This window comes from Zeus faber (genome assembly GCF_960531495.2).
Source record: "Zeus faber genome assembly, chromosome: 6".
In the NCBI taxonomy this organism is placed as follows: Eukaryota; Metazoa; Chordata; class Actinopteri; order Zeiformes; family Zeidae; genus Zeus; species Zeus faber.
In genome coordinates this window covers 13,556,312-13,576,177 of record NC_137201.1, presented here as the reverse complement: position 1 = coordinate 13,576,177, position 19,866 = coordinate 13,556,312, and the positions used below count along the sequence as shown (strand labels likewise).

Here is a 19,866-nt window from a genome sequence, read left to right as displayed (position 1 = left end):
ATAACGAGACGATTATTATAATTTAAAAAAAGGAGATGTTTTCAGTCTCCAGGAGGAAAACAAATATACGTTTTCTGAATTTGAATAAGTGTGAAACGAATGCCCTCCTCGCCTGCGACCTGTACATATGGATATTGTGCGGCCTCGGAAGATTTTCTCCTGCAGTGACTCAAACCTGATACGAGGTGTCGCCGCGGGACCCCGCCCCGGCGGCTCCCTGGCGTTATTCACACCCCGCCGGGAGCGTCTTTCCACCACGGCTCAAATGGCAAACGAATGATTGTTGTTTATTTTTGAAACAACAATAGTTATTATTATTATCATTAGTACTGATATGATCATTATATATATATATTCATTATTATTATCATCATCATCGCGATTATTATCATCATCATTATTTTCATTAACCCTTCTAATCGATACACAACGGCAGAAAGCCATTTAATACGTCAGTTCCCCGTTAAAAGCACTAGATCGGCCTCTGCCGCATCAGGACCAACGGTCTCGGTTCCCGTCGCCGGACGGACGTGACAGTCTGCACGAGCCGCCCGAGATCACGGAAACACGTGACCCCCGCCCCCCCCCCCCCGCCCCCGGGTACCCGCCTATAAATACCGGGATCCAACCCCCGTCGCCTGGTACCGCTGCAGAGCGCCGCGTCCAGATACATTCCACTCCGATCCCGACTCCGCATCCATCCGCCAGGGTATCTCCGAGGTAAGGCCGTCGTGGATAAAAGTCGCGTGTGTCGTAACGGCTCTCACCGGACGGAGTAATGACGTTATAGCAGCACGGGGGGGGGGGGTCAAATGTGTGGAAGACCAAAAAAGGTGTAAAAACGTGGGTACAGAATAAATACAGATCTCTCGCAACAAATTGATGATAACATATTGTCATTCCGCTGGTATTGATAGTGTCACAAATGGAAGGTGGACATTTCATTTTAACTCGTTAGAATATTTTTGAGCCGACTCGAGGTTCGTCAACAGGCGCGACAGGGGATAGTGATGCGAGGAAAGGGGCGTGTCCCGATAATCGACCGGATCGGTGTTTTTTTTTTTGTTTGTTTTTGTTGCCTGTATACGGGACCGGTTATCTCTTAAATATGTGGTGAGGAATACCACGCAACCACAGTCGTTATTAGTGTCGTCGTCATCATCATCACATGTGATCGCGTTTTTCACTTTCGCGACTCTCTGAAGTCGGAAACCAACGGGGTTCGTGCCGCGGGAGTCGTGACGTCAGCGTGATACACTTGTAGCCGCGGTCGCCGCGATCGACGGGATTTAGATCGACGTCACGAGGATGTAGAAGTACGTCGATTTATTCGCGTTATCTGTCTATGATGCCTATCCAGACGCATATTCGGTCGACGATCGAGGCGGCGTTTCCTCTCGATGGATACGCAGTCCATCCGACAGAGAGACACCCGTTCTCATGGCAAAATATCTGACATCGACTCAGAGTTAGGTTCGGTTTTAGGTGACACCCGGGCCCCCCCCCCGCGGATCATGGATCACGGATCACGGATCACTTTTCATTTTTGAAAAAGGCGGAAGTTGGCAGCCCCCTCCGCAGCGTCTTTTATTTCCCAACGGTGTGTTCCAGGGGAAGGTAAATTCCTCGGAAGCTGTAGCCTTTTTTTTATTTATTTATTTATTTATTTATTTTTAGGACACACAGGCCACTTATAAAACCAAGGTCCGGATTTAAAACCACCGTACTTATAATTGTCAAAGCTGGAGTAGATTATAATAACAAGCCTCTGTTGCGTTTGCTTTTAAACACCTTGAATTCAGGTTTGTGAAAGTTTTATCCTATTTTTGAAAACAAGAAAAGGGCACCTGTAATTATAGTCGTTTTTTATATGTACAAAAATATATATACCTGGTGTTATGAGGTCAGTGTGGCAAAGAAATTCCAATAAAATCCACCCCCCCCCCCCCTGTTTTCTGTTCTGTGTACTAAGAAAAGTGTACAAATTTCGAGGAATCTGAACGCACCATGGGGGAAAAAAAAAAAAAAAAAAAAGATGCTCCGAGTCGCTTGTATAAACTTCAGCCTTGTCATTTATAGTGTGTATCTTCATCCACAAAGTACCTCAAGCCAAATGCGTAACAGCCACCCAGGGGTATCAGTGTGACCGTGTAGAAATACCGCATCACCTTCCTCCCATTCCACCCATGCGAGACGGGGTTGGCTGAAGCACAGCTGGAGCCACGCCCACCCGGTGAAATGACTGTCCAAAAGAGGAAGCGCAAGAATTGGAGGAAGGCTGTAGTAGAGGGGGAAAAAGTGTCGGAAATATCGTGCTACTAAACCTGATCGGATCCGCGGGATGGCTTCTTGTCGACGGTCCAAGTTCCACAGTGAATTACATGTACAGCATGAAAGAGACGCTTTCCTGTGATTCACATCATGTTAATATGCGGATTCCTCAAAGGATGAATGAGTCTTAATGAATAACTGTAATGTCAAGCAAAGCTTATTTATATAGCCCTTAATCACAGTACAGCTTCAAAAGGCTTCCCAAGCTTCACATTTCACATAGAAATCAACGGCAACCCCTGGTCTAAACCTCCATGCGGGCAAGGAAAAGCTGCCAGAAAACCCCCCAAAAAATGGAAGAAAACTTGCAAAGGGGTCACAGAGGTTGGGAATCCCCCTTCCAGGATGGCCAGGATGCCGTGTGGGCAACGTTATTAGAATTATATAACAAGTATTAGGTTATGTACTACTGGTCAGGTAACATTATTCCAGTTCCTCTGTATTCAAGTTCAAGTTCAAGAGGTTATTTGTCACATACATACACATACGGTTCAAGTGGAAATCCATGAGATTATATGTGTGGGGTGGATTACGCTGCACATCCCAGAATGTTCATCCATATCAACAGATAACTGACTGTAATTTCTTACTGCCACGTTTACTGCCATTCACTTTTTTGGCGCATACCCGATGAGTGCCTTCTTACAGGGGAATGGCGGACCCCGCCACCAACAGTGATCCCAGACATGCATATAATCATCTCCCAGGAAGCAAGGGGGGGGATTTCACATTCACACACAATATTTAAATTCCCTTAGAGGAAGACCCCCCCTCTGCTATGTTGCCGCTCGCTCTCTGTCTGGACCCCCCTGAGTGGTCCTTCTGTATAAAAGAGAGGCGCAGGATGTGCAGCGTAATCCTGGTGAAATGTATGTCAGAACATACGATGAAGCGCTGTTGGAAAGTGTGTCTCGGTTTCTTGTATTATTCTATAGAATAACTCCGTTAATAGAACCCAGTTTTTCGTTCTTGGTAGCGGGGCCAGGTTAATCTCACCAGATCCTCATTGAAAATTCCACAACGGGCCTCTTATGTAAAGCGGCAGAAACCAAAACCCTGCCTATCCTCTTCTAAGACCTTAACCTCCAGGTCAGTCCTTGGGTATAACCCACTAGTTGATTCCGGGAGGGGGAGATAATTGGATGACTGACCGTACTTCCTCCCATATCCTACCATGGTGTGCCTAGTCATCCTCTGAGGGGTCTTAAACTGTCTTTCACAGGAGGTATTATAGTTTATTCAGGCCGTCAGGCTCTCAGCTACGTGCCTCTGTCCACACCACTGTAGAGATGTAGCCTAGTCATGCCAATGACATAAGCATTCAGCCTGTGGCTGTGGACCAGGGGATATAAATAGCAGTGAGTAGTAGTCTGTGGCTGTGTGGAAAAAGGAGGCAGGGCAGAAGTTGCCATGGTTGCTCCTCTCCAGGGTAAAACTGTGAGGAATGGAACAAGTGCTGCATGGCATATTGAAGAGGGGAGGCCATCTGACTGTCTGCGAGACCACGGCATGTTCCACATTAGGAGCCAAAAATAATTGTGGTACACCGTCTCGATTCAATTAAAATGGGGATGCACCGATCCAGGGTGAAACAGGTTACAGAGAACCTCTGTCATTCTGTATCAATAAAAAGGAGTGCAGCAAGAAGGAAATGGCTCACCACCGTACGATGACTCAGAATTCCTGTTTATTGAGTATGCAACACTCCCCCTCTCACTTCACTACGTGTAACTCTCTTCAATTTCAGCAACTTCCCCCTTCTCCTCCTGATCTCCCTTCACCTCCTCACTCTCACTTTCTCACACTCATTTGCCCCCGCCTCGCTTTCCGCAGATGTCCACCAAGGAGAAGCTCATCACCCATGTGATGAAGGAGGAGCCCAGGGGCTGCGGCAATAAGGTGACGGTGGTCGGCGTCGGCATGGTGGGCATGGCCTGCGCCGTCAGCGTCCTGCTCAAGGTAAGACGGGAGGAGAATAAGAGCTTTATAAGGTGTTAATAAAGACGTATGGATAAGATACGATGGAGGGGGGGAAGGGTGGCCGTAAAGAGAAATGACTCAACACGGGGAATAAGATGATCGGCCATGAAGAAAGGAACGCGAGGGGTTAGTTAGGTAACAAGGGGTTGGGAGATGTTTGTGCTGCTGGCTTGAAGTGAATCCCAGAGAAGAATGAAGTCAGATATCCATGAGAGGAGCAGAATGCCGAGCTGGGGAATGGAATAACAAGCCTCAGCAAAAGAGCACCCTAAGCCGAGGCCAAACCCCGGCCTCTATTTACATAGCCTTCATCCCGAGCGAGGGAAAACTGAATCGTGGTTGATAGGAGATGAATGGCGGGCACTGTTGGCCCCGAGGGGCCGTCTCACCCTCAGCCGGTTCACAGAAGTGAGGCAGTCCGTCCGCGACACAACAGAGGTTTAGAGAAACCGGGCCGCGCGTCTCAGCGCTCGCACCGCTGTGGTTTTTAGGATTTTCTCCCCGGGCTGCGGGGAGTTCCCTCCACTGATCCCTCTCTTTTATTCGTGAATTCCTTCTGGTCCCGCAGGACCTGTGTGATGAGCTGGCCCTGGTCGATGTGATGGAAGACAAGCTGAAGGGCGAGGCCATGGACCTGCAGCACGGATCCCTTTTCCTCAAGACGCACAAGATCGTGGCCGACAAAGGTTGGCGAACGCTATATCCACCCTAGTGGGGGGTTTGACCGACACTGATTCTGACCCGTGAAGTATCTCCTTAAGACTTAAGACTATTGGTGGTTTGGGGTCATAGAATGCAATGACTGGCATACAATCTATTTTCTCCAGAGAAGAAAACCCAAATTTATTTTCATTAGATATCCAACATGCTGCTGGTATCAATATTTGCATATTCTCCAATACGATTGTACCCTATGGTGTCAGACAGATATGACATCAGTATCATTATTGATACATCCCTAATGATTACCAGAGGGACCATGGTGTGTAACTCCATCCTGGAAGGAGGATTCCTCTCTCCCTGGTCCCTCCATTTCTTACTCCGTTTTCTGGAGTCTTTCCTGGACCGGGCGGAGGTTAAGACGAGGGGATGTCATTGATTTCAACGCGCAGTACGAAGCCTTTTAAGACTGCACTGTGATTAAGAGCCATAGGAGTAAACTCGGCCTCCCGACTCCCAACATCGTGATGAACGTCTATAGAGTCCTGTCTATGTAGAGTGTCGCTCTAACACACCGTCCACCTTCCAGACTACAGCGTGACGGCCAACTCCAAGGTGGTGGTGGTGACCGCCGGCGCCCGCCAGCAGGAGGGCGAGAGCCGCCTCAACCTGGTGCAGCGCAACGTCAACATCTTCAAGTTCATCATCCCCAACATCGTCAAGTACAGCCCCAACTGCATCCTGCTGGTGGTCTCCAACCCAGGTGAGAAAGGAGGGAGGGAGGAGAGAAGGAAGAGGGGAGGTGTGTGGGCGGTCAGTAAGAGTGCACTGTGAGGGGACAGGTCTCTCACTTGGTTCCCGTTCCCTCCCCCCCCCCCGCTCACCCAGTGGACATCCTGACCTACGTCGCCTGGAAGCTCAGCGGTTTCCCCCGCCACCGCGTCATCGGCTCCGGCACCAACCTGGACTCCGCCCGCTTCCGCCACCTCATGGGGGAGAAGCTCAATCTCCACGCCTCCAGCTGCCACGGCTGGATCGTTGGAGAGCACGGGGACTCCAGCGGTACGTCCAGCTGTCCTTGATGTGTTTCTGTCAATGATCTGCGCCCAATGTCGACTAGATCTTATTCTCTCCCTCTCTCTCTCCCTCTCCTTCACAGTGCCCGTATGGAGCGGCGTGAACGTTGCCGGTGTCCCACTCCAGGGCCTCAACCCAAAAATGGGTGGCGAGGGTGACAGTGAGAACTGGAAGGAGGTCCACAAGATGGTGGTCCAGGGGTGAGCTTAAAGGCCCCATTTCTTTTACCATTGGATAAGATCTTTAATAGATAAAAGACGTTTTATTTGGGTCTGATAAGGAATAAACACAAAACACTTATTTCTCAACTATTTACAGTACTATCAAGTTGAAAGAAACCAACCATGCTCTGCATTGATACCGCATGGTGCTATGTGAAAGTGACGTCTTTGGCCGAGTCTCGTGGGAAAATTCAAGAGGTTTATTCAAGAGGTTTATTTATCACATCCATTAACATACGTTCATACATATACTGTATGTAGTGAAATGTTTTGCAACGCACCTGGAGATTATGCACAATAGTTCTAAACAGAACATAATATCTAACCTAATTCCTACCTAGCTGATTAACTGAAACTGACTGATTCCCAACACGTAATGCAGTTAGTGAATAGAATAGAATAAAATAAAATAAGACTCAAAAAGACAATACAAAGTGGGGGTATAAAATAGAAGGGATATACAGATATGTGCAGTAAAGTGCATGTGAATAAAGTGAGTATGGAGGTACACAGACACAGCAATACAGTAACACTGAACAGAACAGCAATACAGCGCAGTATGCAGAAACCCAGAACAGTGATCCAGTAAACCACCAGTGTATATGTGTATAGTGTATGTGTAAATGTATCGAGGTCTAACTATGAATTCAATCTACAACATTTATTACTCAACCGTTCAGCGTTCAGTAATCTATTGTGCCAGTCGGTCTGCCATGTACCTCAGCTGTGTTGATCCCGTCAATAGAGTCGATACAGCACAAAACCATTTACAAAATGCCATTGCTGCACAAGCTGGGAGCATGAATGATTGTAAGAGACACGCTTGACTGATTGCAGCGGGGTTGGGCAAGGCTGGCGAGGAATTTTAACGCGAGCCAAAACACGTGCCGTGAAGGAGCTCGCTGAAGGGAAGTTACAGTGCTGTTAAAGCGGCTGATAAGATGTGCAAATCCCCGTGTGGAAAGTTGTGTTTTAGGTCCTCCTAAATCACACCCAGGATTCAGCAAAGTTATCTCAACTAAAAAAAAAAAAACGGCTTCATTTGGTTTCTCATTCTAGCCAAATTGGCAAACCAGTCAACATCTTCATTTACTCTTAATCTGGTGTGTGTTAGGGCCTATGAGGTGATCAAGCTGAAGGGCTACACTTCCTGGGCTATCGGCATGTCTGTGGCCGACCTGGTGGAGAGCATCCAGAAGAACCTGCACAAGGTCCACCCCGTGTCCACCCTGGTCAAGGTACGAACATCTTGTCTCAAGGCCATGACGATCTTCTTGCACGCCAAAGGGTCACGACCAGTGTTGTCAAGTGTAGAAAAAAATTAAAAATACTTTATTACTGTACTTCGGTATTACAGTGGAGTGTAAACAAGTGGTCAGAGAGGCCAGGTCCGTTGTTTTCTCGCGGAAGTGGGCTACTTTAAGTGTTGAAGGGGGTTGTTTTATTTTATTTTCATTTTTTTTTTGTGTGCCTGGGTTGGGTGGTGGCTGGGTTTGTCACAGAGACCTGGCAACCCTGCCCATGTTTGGTTTCACGTTTGAGCAATTGCTACTGGACCAGCACGGGCGTGTCCCAGAGAGCCACAACCGGAGTTGGCGTGTTGGGAGAGCGACGGCGATGCTGCCCCTGGAGACGAATATGGGTGGCCATATTTACGACAAACGTTTTATGTCGGGGTGAAAGATACGTCCTAATGAAGTGCCTCTCATGCTTACCGAAAAACACTGAATCGGAATAAAATCAGAGCGGGGGGGGGGGGGGGGGGGGAAAGTTCGTGGCAAAAATAAGAAAAGTCTGCCTTGTTTTCGCAACAGCACTTACTTGAACTTTTGATACTTAGATTACCTTAAGACTTTTAATGAAGTAGTATTGGAATGAGCGACTTTGAATTTTTACCAGACACGTTTTTTTGTTGAGATAGCTCTACTTGTACGCAAGTGTGGCTTTCGAGTACTTTTTTCCACCACTGGTCATGACGCAACCCACACCGCCCTCCTTCCCTCCTTCCCTCTCTCAGGGCATGCACGGCGTGAAGGACGAGGTGTTCCTCAGCGTCCCCTGCGTCCTCGGCAACAGCGGCCTGACGGACGTCATCCACATGACGCTGAAGGCGGACGAGGAGCAGCAGCTGGTGAAGAGCGCCGAGACCCTGTGGGGGGTACAGAAGGAACTGACGTTGTGAAGGGGCCCCACTCTCACCCCCACCCTCCGGTCCTCACAAAACAAAACCCCTTTGCTGTGGTCCGACTCCCCTTAATGTACCTGCTGTAATCCCGGGCGAGGGGTAAATAATGCCTCTGAATATCTACAAATGAAGGCGCGTGTATGCACACCAATAAAAGTGGGAAGTTAGTTGTTGGAATTTGCTGGTAGGCTATCAGTGGTCATTTTCCCCCCCTCACTGTCCCCCTCTTTTTACCTCCCCCTCCCCCCTTTTCCCTCCGTGACTGAGTTCTCTTGAAGCAAAACCTCAAACCTAAAGCCTTACAGCGCAGTCTCTCCTGTCGGAGAATGGGCCCCGGCCTGCTCTCCCGTCACATCGTGACAAAGATCGCACTGCCTTTACGTAACGGTGTAAATTGTGTGTATGTTCACGTGTATTTATGTGCGTGCGTTCGTTGTATGTCTTCTGCACACTCCTAATATGTTGTTTTTATTTATCCCGTGTAGGGTGGTTGTTGCCCGTTGTGTCTGTTCCACTTGAACTTCATGATTATCCTCAACTACTGGCAAACGCAACACAACATCCACTCAATAGCACTGCAAATGTAATAACATAAAGATCAAATTGAATATAACCAGTTGGGTTAGATACCACAGAACTAACCTAACCAGGAAGTACAACCCGTATCTGAAGTGCTAATACGGTGTCGGTCACCAGCTATAGTACCAGCTATGATATTAAGGTTTGGATTGGAGATCAAAACTACTGGGATTATATTTGATTGTGCACCTTAAATATACAGAGCAAATTTTTTTTATTTCAAAGTTGCCCATCTGACCCTGAACAAAAAAAAAAAAAAACAAGAGGCATGGATAGTATTACATAACTATAGTATGAGAGTTCTACAAACCATATCGAAGGCTGTATTTGTCGTAGCTGCTGGAAGTTGGTTATATTTTGTTCTACCACAAAATAAATACCAGAATCACACGTCATGTCTGTCTTTTGTCCCTTTCCATGTTTTTGTCAGCTGTACTCGCCGAGGCATTTTGTTTGTATGTTTTCAGTGCAGCCCAGTCAGCACTTCTCAATGCACAGCTATGGTGCGGCGCATAAGGCAGAATAGGAAGGGGTTATGCGGCGGGTCAACGCGCCTCTCTAGATGGAACAAAACAGCCTCAGGACAAACGCAAATTACAAATAAATACAAATCGAGAGAGGTTATTTGGTCAGTGAAACTATTACCCCTGGACCATTTCCTACAGTCCATTCAGCCCATTTTATTTCTTTTGAGCCGGTTCCTACACTTCTGGATCGTCCCAACCCGTTCAAATAATTTTTCGACCAATTTCATATCTCTGTGTGTTTTGGTGAAAAGCTCAAAAAACAAGTGCGTGAAACAGATTTGTTTTAATTGAACTGATTTACACAAGATCTACAGATATAAAATAACATGTTTGTGGTTGAATTGGAAACGAAACGAGAAAAAAAGAACAGTTGATGTACTATCATACAATTCAAAGTGCATTTAGTAAAAGCTAATTTAAAGAATACCTGTATGCAAACTCGACATAAGTTAACTTGATTAGTACAATAATTCTTTCCTTTTTTTCCTTTCTTCCAACCCTCGGACTCCCCCAACCTATTCACAACTTTTCTTAAGAGTTACAGAAAGTCGACGTCTCCAAAGAGCGGAGAACCTTGCAGTGGACAGCAAAAGAAAAAAAAAAAGAAAATACACAGAAAGTAAAGGAAAAGAAAATCATTCGACACGAGGCTTCTTATTACTTTGAATAAACTGTGTCTACAATTTCCTTCCGCTTCGAACATCAGCAACGCTGTACATAATGGACAGATAACTCTCGGTCTAGAAATCAGAGTAGACCTGAGAAGCCCACAACCAAGGAACATGCCACTAATACAACCTTTTATCGATTCAGGGAGGGGCAGAGGAAAAAGGATAGAGGGGGTTTCACGGGAGGCATTAGAAGTACAAGAACATATTGTGTCCGGTACTGGATCCAAACAACGGATGTGTAGGACAATGGACAAGTCCAGGTTCAAGGTCCCGGTTGTGTAAATAAAAGGAAAAAAAAAAAAAATCGCTTCCTGGTTCCTGGCGGCAACTGACCCACACTTGATTGAGGCTTTCGCGTACTGTGGGTGAACCCCCGTCCTTCCTGAAAAGCTGGCCCGGGTTTTCATATCAGAGGCTTATCTTTCCCACGGATTTAGCCACCAACTATTATTTGTGCTTAGCAAACACGCGGCGATCGCTGCCCAACGTATGGCTGATATAGTGTGTGTGGGCTCCCGAACGTACGGGCGGACCCCCGAGCCGGGGCCTCGGTATCGACCCGGTCGCGCTGAAGAGACACGGCAGGCCTCCGCTCCAAGACGCCTGAGCGGAACCACGTCGTCATCTGGTGAGCGCGTCGCGTAGAAAATTTGTAAACTCTTGGCAAATTAAATGAAGACATTTTTTCAGTCTCACAGCTGGGCAATGACTTACTGCATAAGAACCCCCCCCCCAAAAAGAAAGGACATATATATCAAATTACACCGTACTAAAACTTTGGCGGCATGGTAAACTTTTTAACTCGGAGTAGGATTCTCTTGCGACTTCTAAAACCTTAAATGGTCTTCTCAATTAAACCGATTAATGGCCGGAATGGGGGGGACTTCAGCGAGAGTCAAAAAAGGAGTGGGTTTGAACAGATGGAGTGTAGTAGGGAACCAGGCAAAGAGAGAAAGTGACAAACAGAGAGAGAGAGAGAGAGAGAGGGAGAGAGGGAGAGAGAGAGAGAGAGAGAGAGACAGGGTCCCAGACAGGCCGCGGGGGTCAGTAGAGGTCACTCAGGCCGGCGGTCTTGCGAGCTTTCTGCATGAGGGCGCGGAGCTGGAACTGCTTCCTGGAGAGGAGGCGCACGTGCTGCGACAACACAAGGAGAGGGTGAGACACCCGGGGTCCGAGGTGATAGGACACGTCAGTAAGTACTGTATGTATTCACTGGGATTCCAACGTCATAAAAGGAACTTTGATAGGATATAAATAATAACAATATAATATAAACAGTCTCACAAAAACTCCCCTGAACTATTTCAGGGGATTTGGATTCAAATCCAGTTTTGCTGATAGTTTATACTACAATACAGTTTTCGGGGTTCCCCCACTCGTACCCCGCGTAGAGGACGTCAGTTGAACACGGCCCCCAGCGCGGCCCAGGACACATTCACATTCACACCGCTGAAAGAATGTGGCCCAGACCGACGCCAAATGTGGTCTGAGCGATCGGATCTCAAACCGCACCGAGGACACATCGGGTTACACCTGGCGTTAGAGCGGTCCACTTGTGATCACCACCAAAGACGCATGTTGGTGCCAGGTGGAAACATGGTCTAAATGCAAAGCTTTGCCCCTCCTGCTGCTACAAGCTGCCTGACAATTAATAAACAGCTTGTATTTCATGATGTTTTCCAAATCTCTCATCAACTTAAATACTTAATACACAATGTTGTTAAGAATAGGTAAGTTAATAAATAAGGCTACACGATAAAAAGAAGTCTTCAAATCGACCCCGTGATCGATATCGGCTGATACGGCTTCCGGCGATCGCCCCCAGAAAGCCCTGGTCGGAGCACCTTTTCACCTCAATAAAAACATTTTACACATTTATACATTTCTTATTTGCTCCCTCTCCTATATCCGAACTGTTCCATCTACACCATGCTGACTCCCACATTTGGGACCTCAGGAAGCAGCAGCGTGGCTCTGGCCAACTTCAACCGAGTCTCAGGTCGAAGACCTCCCCCCCGAGCAAGCAAGTTTATAAACATGGCATTATACGGTATTGTATAAATATTAATTCTGAAATGAATACGGCTACACACAAATATTTCTACAACACTGAATAAAACTTCCAGGACATATTGGGTCATTTTGTCATCTGACATGACTGGAAAACTACCTGACAAAAGTGCAGGTTTTCCAGGATGCGATGAGTCAGAGTGCTGCTGGGCCTCACCTTGAGAAAGACCTCCAGGTCGATGACGCCCCGGCGCATAGCCTCTCCCAGGTAGAAGATGGTGTCCTCGATGGCGTTCTCCTCGGCGTAGAGATTCAGGATCTGCTTGTAGAGCGGCGCCGTCGGCACGATGACGTCGTCGATGTCGTTGTTCTCCGACTGGTTCTCCATCTTCTCCAGGGCGTCGCTCAGCTCCTCGTCCTTCCTCTTGAGCAGGTCGATGTTCCTGTCCACCTCCGTCTGCCGGGAGCATCTGGGTTTTTAAAACGGGGCCTGACAACAAAGAAAGCCGCGGTGGGTTGCCGGTAGGACCCGTCGCTCACCACTTCCTGATCCAGCCTGGAGACCATCTCCTCCAGCTTCTGGTGGCCCTTCTTCAGGTCCTCCTCCGTCCTCTTCAGGGCGTCCAGCTCCGCCTGGGCTCTGTCCATCTCCTCCTTCATCCTCCAGCGGAGTTTGTCGCTCACCGCCGAAATCAGAGAGGCCCGGATGGTGTCCTCGCCGATTGTGCCGTCTCTGTTAGGGCCTGGGAGATTGGACAGTAAAGACAACGGCGAGGCGGAAGACGGGACAGGAAAATTAAAATTTCACTAAAATGTAAATCCCCGGTGCTTGTATTAAAGGAGCAATAGACAACTTTTTTGCTTTAACTTATCATTATGAAGTTAATGTTGATGGCACAATGTAATGGCTGTAGAAAAATGACACAACCAAAGTTTAGATTGGCTCCTTTAAGCCTCGCTATCACTCTGCAATACGGAATGCCACTGGGTACGATTCCCCGGGAAAATCAAAGATCCATTTACAGCAGTGTGTCACCCGTTGTGGTGGAACAACCGAAGGGGCAGTGGAAACTCTACCCGGCAAGAGTAGGCAAAGAAGTGAAGATTGAGAGCGTTAGAAACAGAGGTAAAACAAGAGTGAACATCTGACGGGCATTCACTTGATGGAGAGAGCTCCGGGACTTGAGAGCGCTCCTAACCGACTTTGTGTTAGTATTCTTTCTACTGGACCAGTCAGTAACACAACCTGCGCACTTCGTTAATACTACGGATGTTTTACTCTGCCTTTGTCGAAGAACTGAGATCGGGGTTTCTTGTACAAATTGGTATTCTGTGTTAGTGTTAACAATGTTGCTAAAGCTAGCTACGCTGGGTAACACTGAAGCTAGCAGCCAGAAACAAACAAATGATCCATTGTCCGTTTGATAATCTGAATAAAGAACATGTTTTCTCACTTCACGGAGCTATGCTCCGATGAAAACTTAAAGCAAGCCGGTTTGTTTTTGTGACAGCGTCGCAAACAATAACACCACTTGAGAACGCGAGGGGAAAGTTGAAAAGTTGTCTATTGCACCTTTAACAGTCTATCTTTTGTTGGCATTGTGTTGTATTGTTGATGTGCTCTCCCTGAAATAACTAATCACAAGCTAGGTTAAGCAACATCTATTTTTGTGAAATCACCTTTCGCTTTCCCTTTATATTTCAGATTTCCCTCGCATTGTGACCTGGAGCCAGCTGGTTAGCTATTTAACTAGAACTGGTGTGTGGACAGTAGACTGGTCTCCTTATCACAGCTCTGTTCTTGTTAAAAGCCAGTGTTCCCAGTCCTAAATTTAACTGGATGGGTCCCCTGAGCAAGAAGGCCCCCCTTTCCCTCCAGGCCCTTTTGCACCCTTTGGCCTTTAATGTTCCCCACTCTGGTTACGCAGACGACCTTTCACGGTCGCTCCTTAGGTGACACTATGTGAAAAGGGAGCCAGTCAGAAGGTCAAGGGTCTTGATGGGGGGGGGGTTTTAACTAAAGGTCACATGGTCAACTAAAGGTGAACCCTCTTTGGAATTGCTCCGCGCAAATATGAAGCAACTTCTGAGTCATAGCGGTCAGAAAACGTGTTGCGCAATAACCACATTCTGCAACGAAGGACAAACCCGTAACATGTACAGTTCACAAGAGGAACAAAGCATTTACCACGCGGGTGTTGCAACCATGATACAGCTCTGATGCCAGGCGTGCTGATAGAGCTACTTACCTACTGTGGAGACTGGCGTCTGGGAGGGGTAGTGTGCGGGGCCGGCCGTGGCTGGGTACGAGTTCCCCCCCGGATACTGGTATCCGGCGTAACCACTGCAAACGATGGGATTGTTCGTCGCATTACGTCATCGGGCAAAGGGCCGGCATTTGTACAATTTGTGCTAGTTTTGAGGCACGGCTTGGTGTTTTTAACGTATGACAAATATGCCGGTGAGAGGTGTCGGGGAAATCTCTGAACCAGGAACGCATGGGTCTTACCTGGGGTTTGGATTGGGTCCATAGGGGGAGACAGCGGGCAAGCCAGGCATGTAGGAGGCTGAGGGGAGACAATGAGAGAGGCCGGTCATGTAAGCGTGTTAGAAAACACGGTGCATGAGCGCCATCTGCAGCAACGGAACAGAAGTGCATTATTATCTAGATTTTTATAGTATGTCTGATCTTTAAGAATGTGAAGGAAAATGTCTGAATGTTTTGTGCTGGGAATAAAATAACGGTTGCTCAATGACGGCCTCAAAAATGAAATGTTTATTTTCCATTGATGTCCTGTTTGTTTAAAATGACTCGAGTCTAGATTTTGATTTGACCGAGCTTAAAACTTTCGATGAAGAGGGAAATTCCATCCTAAAATATTCTTGTATTGTTCTTATTGGTGCACTTCTGATGTTATCCAACGATTTCGCTTTTGACAATGTTTTGTTTGTCTGACTTTTTTTTTTTTTTTTTCCCCCTCACTTAGCACATTACCCATAAGCCCTTTCGATGTCTCAATGAAAGCCCCTCTCCTCGGAATGTCAACTTTCTGTAGCTTGAAACTTTTTGGGAGTGTTTTTGGACGTCACTCACAGTTGGGGGGTCCAGCGGCTTGGAAGGCCTGGTAGGGAGCTTGTGTGGTGGGTCTGGAAAACACTGGAGGCTCCTCCCCAAACACGACAATCATCACCTGGATGAGACTGTACAGGTCTGACTGGGGCTGGGACAGACAAATCAATATTTTAAAGAAAAAATACGACTTTTTGAAATAATATAAAGGGCGAGGCCCAATTTCATGCACACACCTGTGGTAAACAAAAACATTGATATAGGCAAATTAGTAAATGGTAATGTCAATTTGATCATCTAAGAATCCATCCCAAATGTAGGTGCTGCGGCTGTAACTTCATTATGTTATAGGATATGATATGACCATATGATGTATACAGTGCACACAATTTTAGAAACACAGTACTAATATCTACTGTCACCATGGATCCTAAACACTTTGAAGGCAGGTTTGAAGACTGATCTGTCCTCCTTACATGTTTCCACTCATGTAGATAGGGCAAGTAGATCTTTCCGTTGGCGTCGATGTGTTTGCCAGTTTTGATCATCATTGCACTTGTCGGCTTGACAAAACATATAGGGGGATTGTAGGGATACGTGTCCAACAGCCACAGGCACACGGGGATGTTGTACACGTTACCTAAAGGGGAGATCGCATTTAGTTGAGATCACTGGCATTGGCGCATTTTGTACAAATACAAAATGTGTATTCATGCCAGGAATGAGAAAAGAGGTCTCAACGCCATCTTTAATTGGTCCTGTTCGACAGTATTGTGTGGGCATCGGACACTGAATGTACTTCTACTCCCACAGCTGCTGTGGGATATATTTATAAAATTAATCCATTGATGTAGTGTGTTGCCTGCTAGTGTCTTCTGTCAGCTGTTCCATTTCCCATATTAAGGTAGTCTATCGCAATCTAGCACGCAAGACAATAGGCATCATTACAACACCTGGTGCCATCTTTTGGTCAAGTTGGTTCACAAATGCAGCGTGAGTGTGTCAGTTAGTACTAATCAGGAGGATAGGTGGAATTCTTAATGTTTCTTTCGATTCATTTCACGGAAGTCAGTACCCCAAAGATGTGTAGCATTACAATATGATGATGATGATGCAAATATTTGGTTTGTTGCGTTATCATTTTTTACTTGAGGCACTCCGTCCTTACCTCTGTAGCTGACAGGAACTGTTCCTGTCAAACTCATCAAGTCTCTTGTGGAGCCATCGTTGAACACTGACAGATAAAAAAACCAAAACATAATTAGCATCAAAACTAAGCTAGGTCCAGCCAAGCACATAAACAAAAGCACAAGGTAGTGGTTGCCAGGCTGTGCAAGCAAACGAGGGTTACTTGACATAAAACATATGAAACAAAGAAATATCTTTTTATCACTTCTTATAAGTTATAAATGAAGAATGTTGACTAATAAATTACCATAGGCATCCATAACAGGCTTCAGGTCCTTGTACTGGGAGATGACATTGGTTATCTCGCGAACAGTCAAATCTCTGTATTTGTATTGCTGCAAAATGACAAGAGGAAAATGTGAACTTGAGAAGTGAAGGTCTACACTGATGTGCAGGGGCAGCCGATACAGGCCTGGATATAAAAGGATGGTTGATAAAAGCAACAGATTCTACTGCACCGATAAGACAAATCCAAGAATTTCCACAGGTTTTCATGCGTTTTGTGGCATCTGTCAAGCAAATGCCGGGGCAATTCACGTTAAAATCTCAGACGTTAAACATAGCTATCATCATAAAACAGGTCGTCTGCAGGTATTTAGTTTAACGAAATCCTAATCGAAGACTAATCGTGAACTTGGTCTAAGTTCAATTTACAGGTAATTAGAGTGAATGAGTCCATCTCCATTAAAGTTTGGACTTCGATATATGGACGACATATTTTGTTTTACAATGGCAGCATAGATTACTTGTAGTTACATGTACTAAAGGACAGTCGAAGAACATGTATGTCTATAAATGTCAAATCAATACGTGCTTGGACGATTTATCAGCGGGTACTGATAAATACAGACACGGTAACGAGTGAGCGGGTAAACGTGTTTACCTTCAGCATTTTCTTCAAGCCACTTTCGTTGACGACTGCCATGTTTACTGAGGGGAGCTGACGCCGCGCCGTTCGCCTTCGGAATGCTAAGCTAACGTTAGCCCTGCCCGGGGACCCTTCCTCAGGAACAGGAAGAGGTTCTTTGTCAACAAGTCCTTGACGAAAGCGAGTAGTGCCGCGCGCGGAGATGAGTTCGACGGCACTGAACTGATGTTAAATGACCAAACAGCCGGAAACAAGGTGGAAACCAACCAGCAAAAAAAAAAAAAAAAACAATCCAACAAAACACCTACGATCCGGTCGACAAAACCAACTTCCGGTGTTTTCCTCTTACTTCTTCCGGATTTCAGGTGACGCCGGACCCCGTGGAATGCTGGGTAATGCCGCTCTGTTTCTAAGCGACACCGTGTTTGTTTCCTGGGCAGCTGTCAGGAGAGGAGGCTTGGAGCAGAGGATGTCTCTTTTAGGGATGTTTGCATTTTGCCGATTTAGATTGCCCTCTACTGATACCGAGCACTTTCAGTCGCGTGTATTACAGGTCGCTATACAAATGAAGGAAGGAGAAAAGAAGAAGAAGAAGAAGAAACAGTCTTTATTCGTCACGCAACACACCACACTACAACACATGCTTGCGCACACACACACACACATGCACATGCTTTTGGATGGTGGCCGGTGAAATGGTTCCTCTGCATTTGACCCATCCTGGCTTGTCCTTCCTCCGGGGGGCACAGCCAGGAGCAGTGGGCAGCATACGTGGACGCGCCCGGGGACCTGGTGACAAGTGTCCGTCGCTGGTCAGACGATGATGGGTGCATGTTTCTGGTGGGGGTCCTTACTGACGTGAGGTGGAGGAAACCCCATGTGAGCACGGGGAGAACATGCAAACTCCACACAGAAAGGCTCCTGTTTGGGAGACAACCCGCCGGAGCACGGTGCCAGCAGCGGGCCGGGCGGTTGTTATTATGCAGGTTATTAGGGGTCCAGCCCACAGGAATATTGTCCAGGAAAAAACACTTGAGAATTTTGAAAGCCAAGACTATTTGACACAGAAGAACGGCGGAAGCTACGGACACGTACATCTCGTTGAGTCGGTATTTCGCAAGCACCTCCTGGTTCAGGTTTCATCCAAATCGATCCGCATAAGGAGCAGAAATGAATGGAGAAACCGACCAAATTTGATCGGTATCACAAACGTAGACCAATGCAATCTACACCAAAGTAGGTCCAACCCGGCTTAAACTATCTGGAACACAGCAATGACAGGAGCTATGAACACAGGCTGAGGTGTCGTTTAAACCGATATGTGACAAGGACGTTGTGCTTTAAGCCTCATCCAAATCGATCAACAGACGGAGCAGATATTAGTGAAAAACCAAACAACTTTGACACAAAATATTCAGCTGGTTGTGCTTAACTGACACGTCACTATTCATAAACAAAATGAACGAGATGAGATTTATAGGACGGTGCTTTATGATGTTATCATATTATTTACTAAAAATGTACAGATTCCAACTCAGAATGTACATTGCCACCGTGTCACTGTGCGGCGTAGACTCCACACTTATCAAACCGCTTTTGTAGTGTTTTGACGTGACCAAAATATCGATTTACGTGTGTATTTATGTACCTTCTTACCTGGTAGTTGTCAGTAGATCTGTTCGATTTCTATTTTATCTCCGCAGTCCCCATTACTTGGCCGTATTAATGTACAATATGAAAAACTGTAATCACCAAAAACTTTTGACCACCTCAAGTCGAATCCACTGAAATGTGCGACTGAGTGATGCTTTCAAGATCCAGCGAGATGTCGGAAAAATTGAAGCCATACAATGGTGATTACTCACAGAAATACCACATTTTTTGTATTTCATGGAAACGTAAGATATTGAAAATGGAATCCAGGGAAAAAAGTCACCACTAAAATTATGGAAGTTTGACTACTATCGTAAATCTCCGTAAATATGTAAACCTACGTAAATAGGTCATAATTGACGCACACAGGACCCAACCTCACCTCCTGTCACTGACACTGAGGTACTTACACACAACAAGGTAAGTTATAACAATGACAAGATTTGGTTTAAAGTGAGAAATAAACATATTTTTAAGAAATGTCATGTACACATGTGTCATGTGTTTCCTACAGCTAAACATAGAAGATTAAAATGAAAAGTCAGAGAGTGCTAACTAAGTTCTTCCATAATAATTCCAATGACAAATTAATGTTTAAATTCGAAAAATGTTGTGTGCATTACAATATAGACAAGAAATCAATTAACAGAATTTTACAGTTGTACATTATTTACATTATTTACAATGTAAGTTCAGTAAATTATGAAGCATTTCACACAAAAAAACAAAAAACTGTCACACGTAACTTAAACAAATAAACTGGACCCCGTTTGTTGCTGCCTACAGCTTTATTTATTATTATTATTATTATTATTATTATTATTATTATTATTATACTTTTGGTTT

At 46.0% G+C, this 19,866-nt stretch overlaps 2 protein-coding genes across 2 annotated transcripts; one reads left to right on the top strand and one right to left on the bottom strand.

The window, feature by feature from the left end:
- Positions 1-594: 594 nt before the first annotated feature.
- ldha (lactate dehydrogenase A4) lies at positions 595-9,423 on the top strand. The gene is made up of 8 exons (XM_080002756.1): positions 595-720; positions 4,165-4,290; positions 4,880-4,997; positions 5,561-5,734; positions 5,860-6,033; positions 6,131-6,248; positions 7,384-7,507; positions 8,287-9,423. The coding sequence occupies exons 2-8, from the start codon at positions 4,165-4,167 to the stop codon at positions 8,449-8,451; spliced, it is 999 nt and encodes a 332-aa protein (XP_079858882.1). The 5' UTR covers positions 595-720; the 3' UTR covers positions 8,452-9,423.
- Positions 9,424-9,598: 175 nt separating this feature from the next.
- On the bottom strand, positions 9,599-17,658 carry LOC307231881 (tumor susceptibility gene 101 protein-like). Its single transcript, XM_080002755.1, has 10 exons — positions 17,383-17,658; positions 16,747-16,834; positions 16,480-16,545; positions 15,788-15,951; positions 15,336-15,462; positions 14,751-14,808; positions 14,491-14,585; positions 12,782-12,984; positions 12,459-12,698; positions 9,599-11,365 (listed from the first exon to the last, which is right to left on the bottom strand). Exons 1-10 carry the CDS (start codon positions 17,422-17,424, stop codon positions 11,276-11,278), a joined length of 1,173 nt encoding a protein of 390 aa, XP_079858881.1. The 5' UTR covers positions 17,425-17,658; the 3' UTR covers positions 9,599-11,275.
- Between the last annotated feature and the right edge of the window lie 2,208 nt (positions 17,659-19,866).

Excerpts from the sequence above, each read along its gene's own strand:
- ldha (XM_080002756.1), top strand. The coding sequence starts at position 4,165 with ATGTCCACCAAGGAGAAGCTCATCACCCATGTGATGAAGGAGGAGCCC. Across the intron at positions 4,291-4,879 it reads CCGTCAGCGTCCTGCTCAAG|GACCTGTGTGATGAGCTGGC; the intron begins GTAAGACGGGAG and ends CTGGTCCCGCAG. Across the intron at positions 6,249-7,383 it reads CACAAGATGGTGGTCCAGGG|GGCCTATGAGGTGATCAAGC; the intron begins GTGAGCTTAAAG and ends GGTGTGTGTTAG.
- LOC307231881 (XM_080002755.1), bottom strand. The coding sequence starts at position 17,424 with ATGGCAGTCGTCAACGAAAGTGGCTTGAAGAAAATGCTGAAG. Across the intron at positions 14,809-15,335 it reads AGCCGCTGGACCCCCCAACT|CCTCCTACATGCCTGGCTTG; the intron begins GTGAGTGACGTC and ends GTCTCCCCTCAG. Across the intron at positions 14,586-14,750 it reads GGACCCAATCCAAACCCCAG|TGGTTACGCCGGATACCAGT; the intron begins GTAAGACCCATG and ends CATCGTTTGCAG.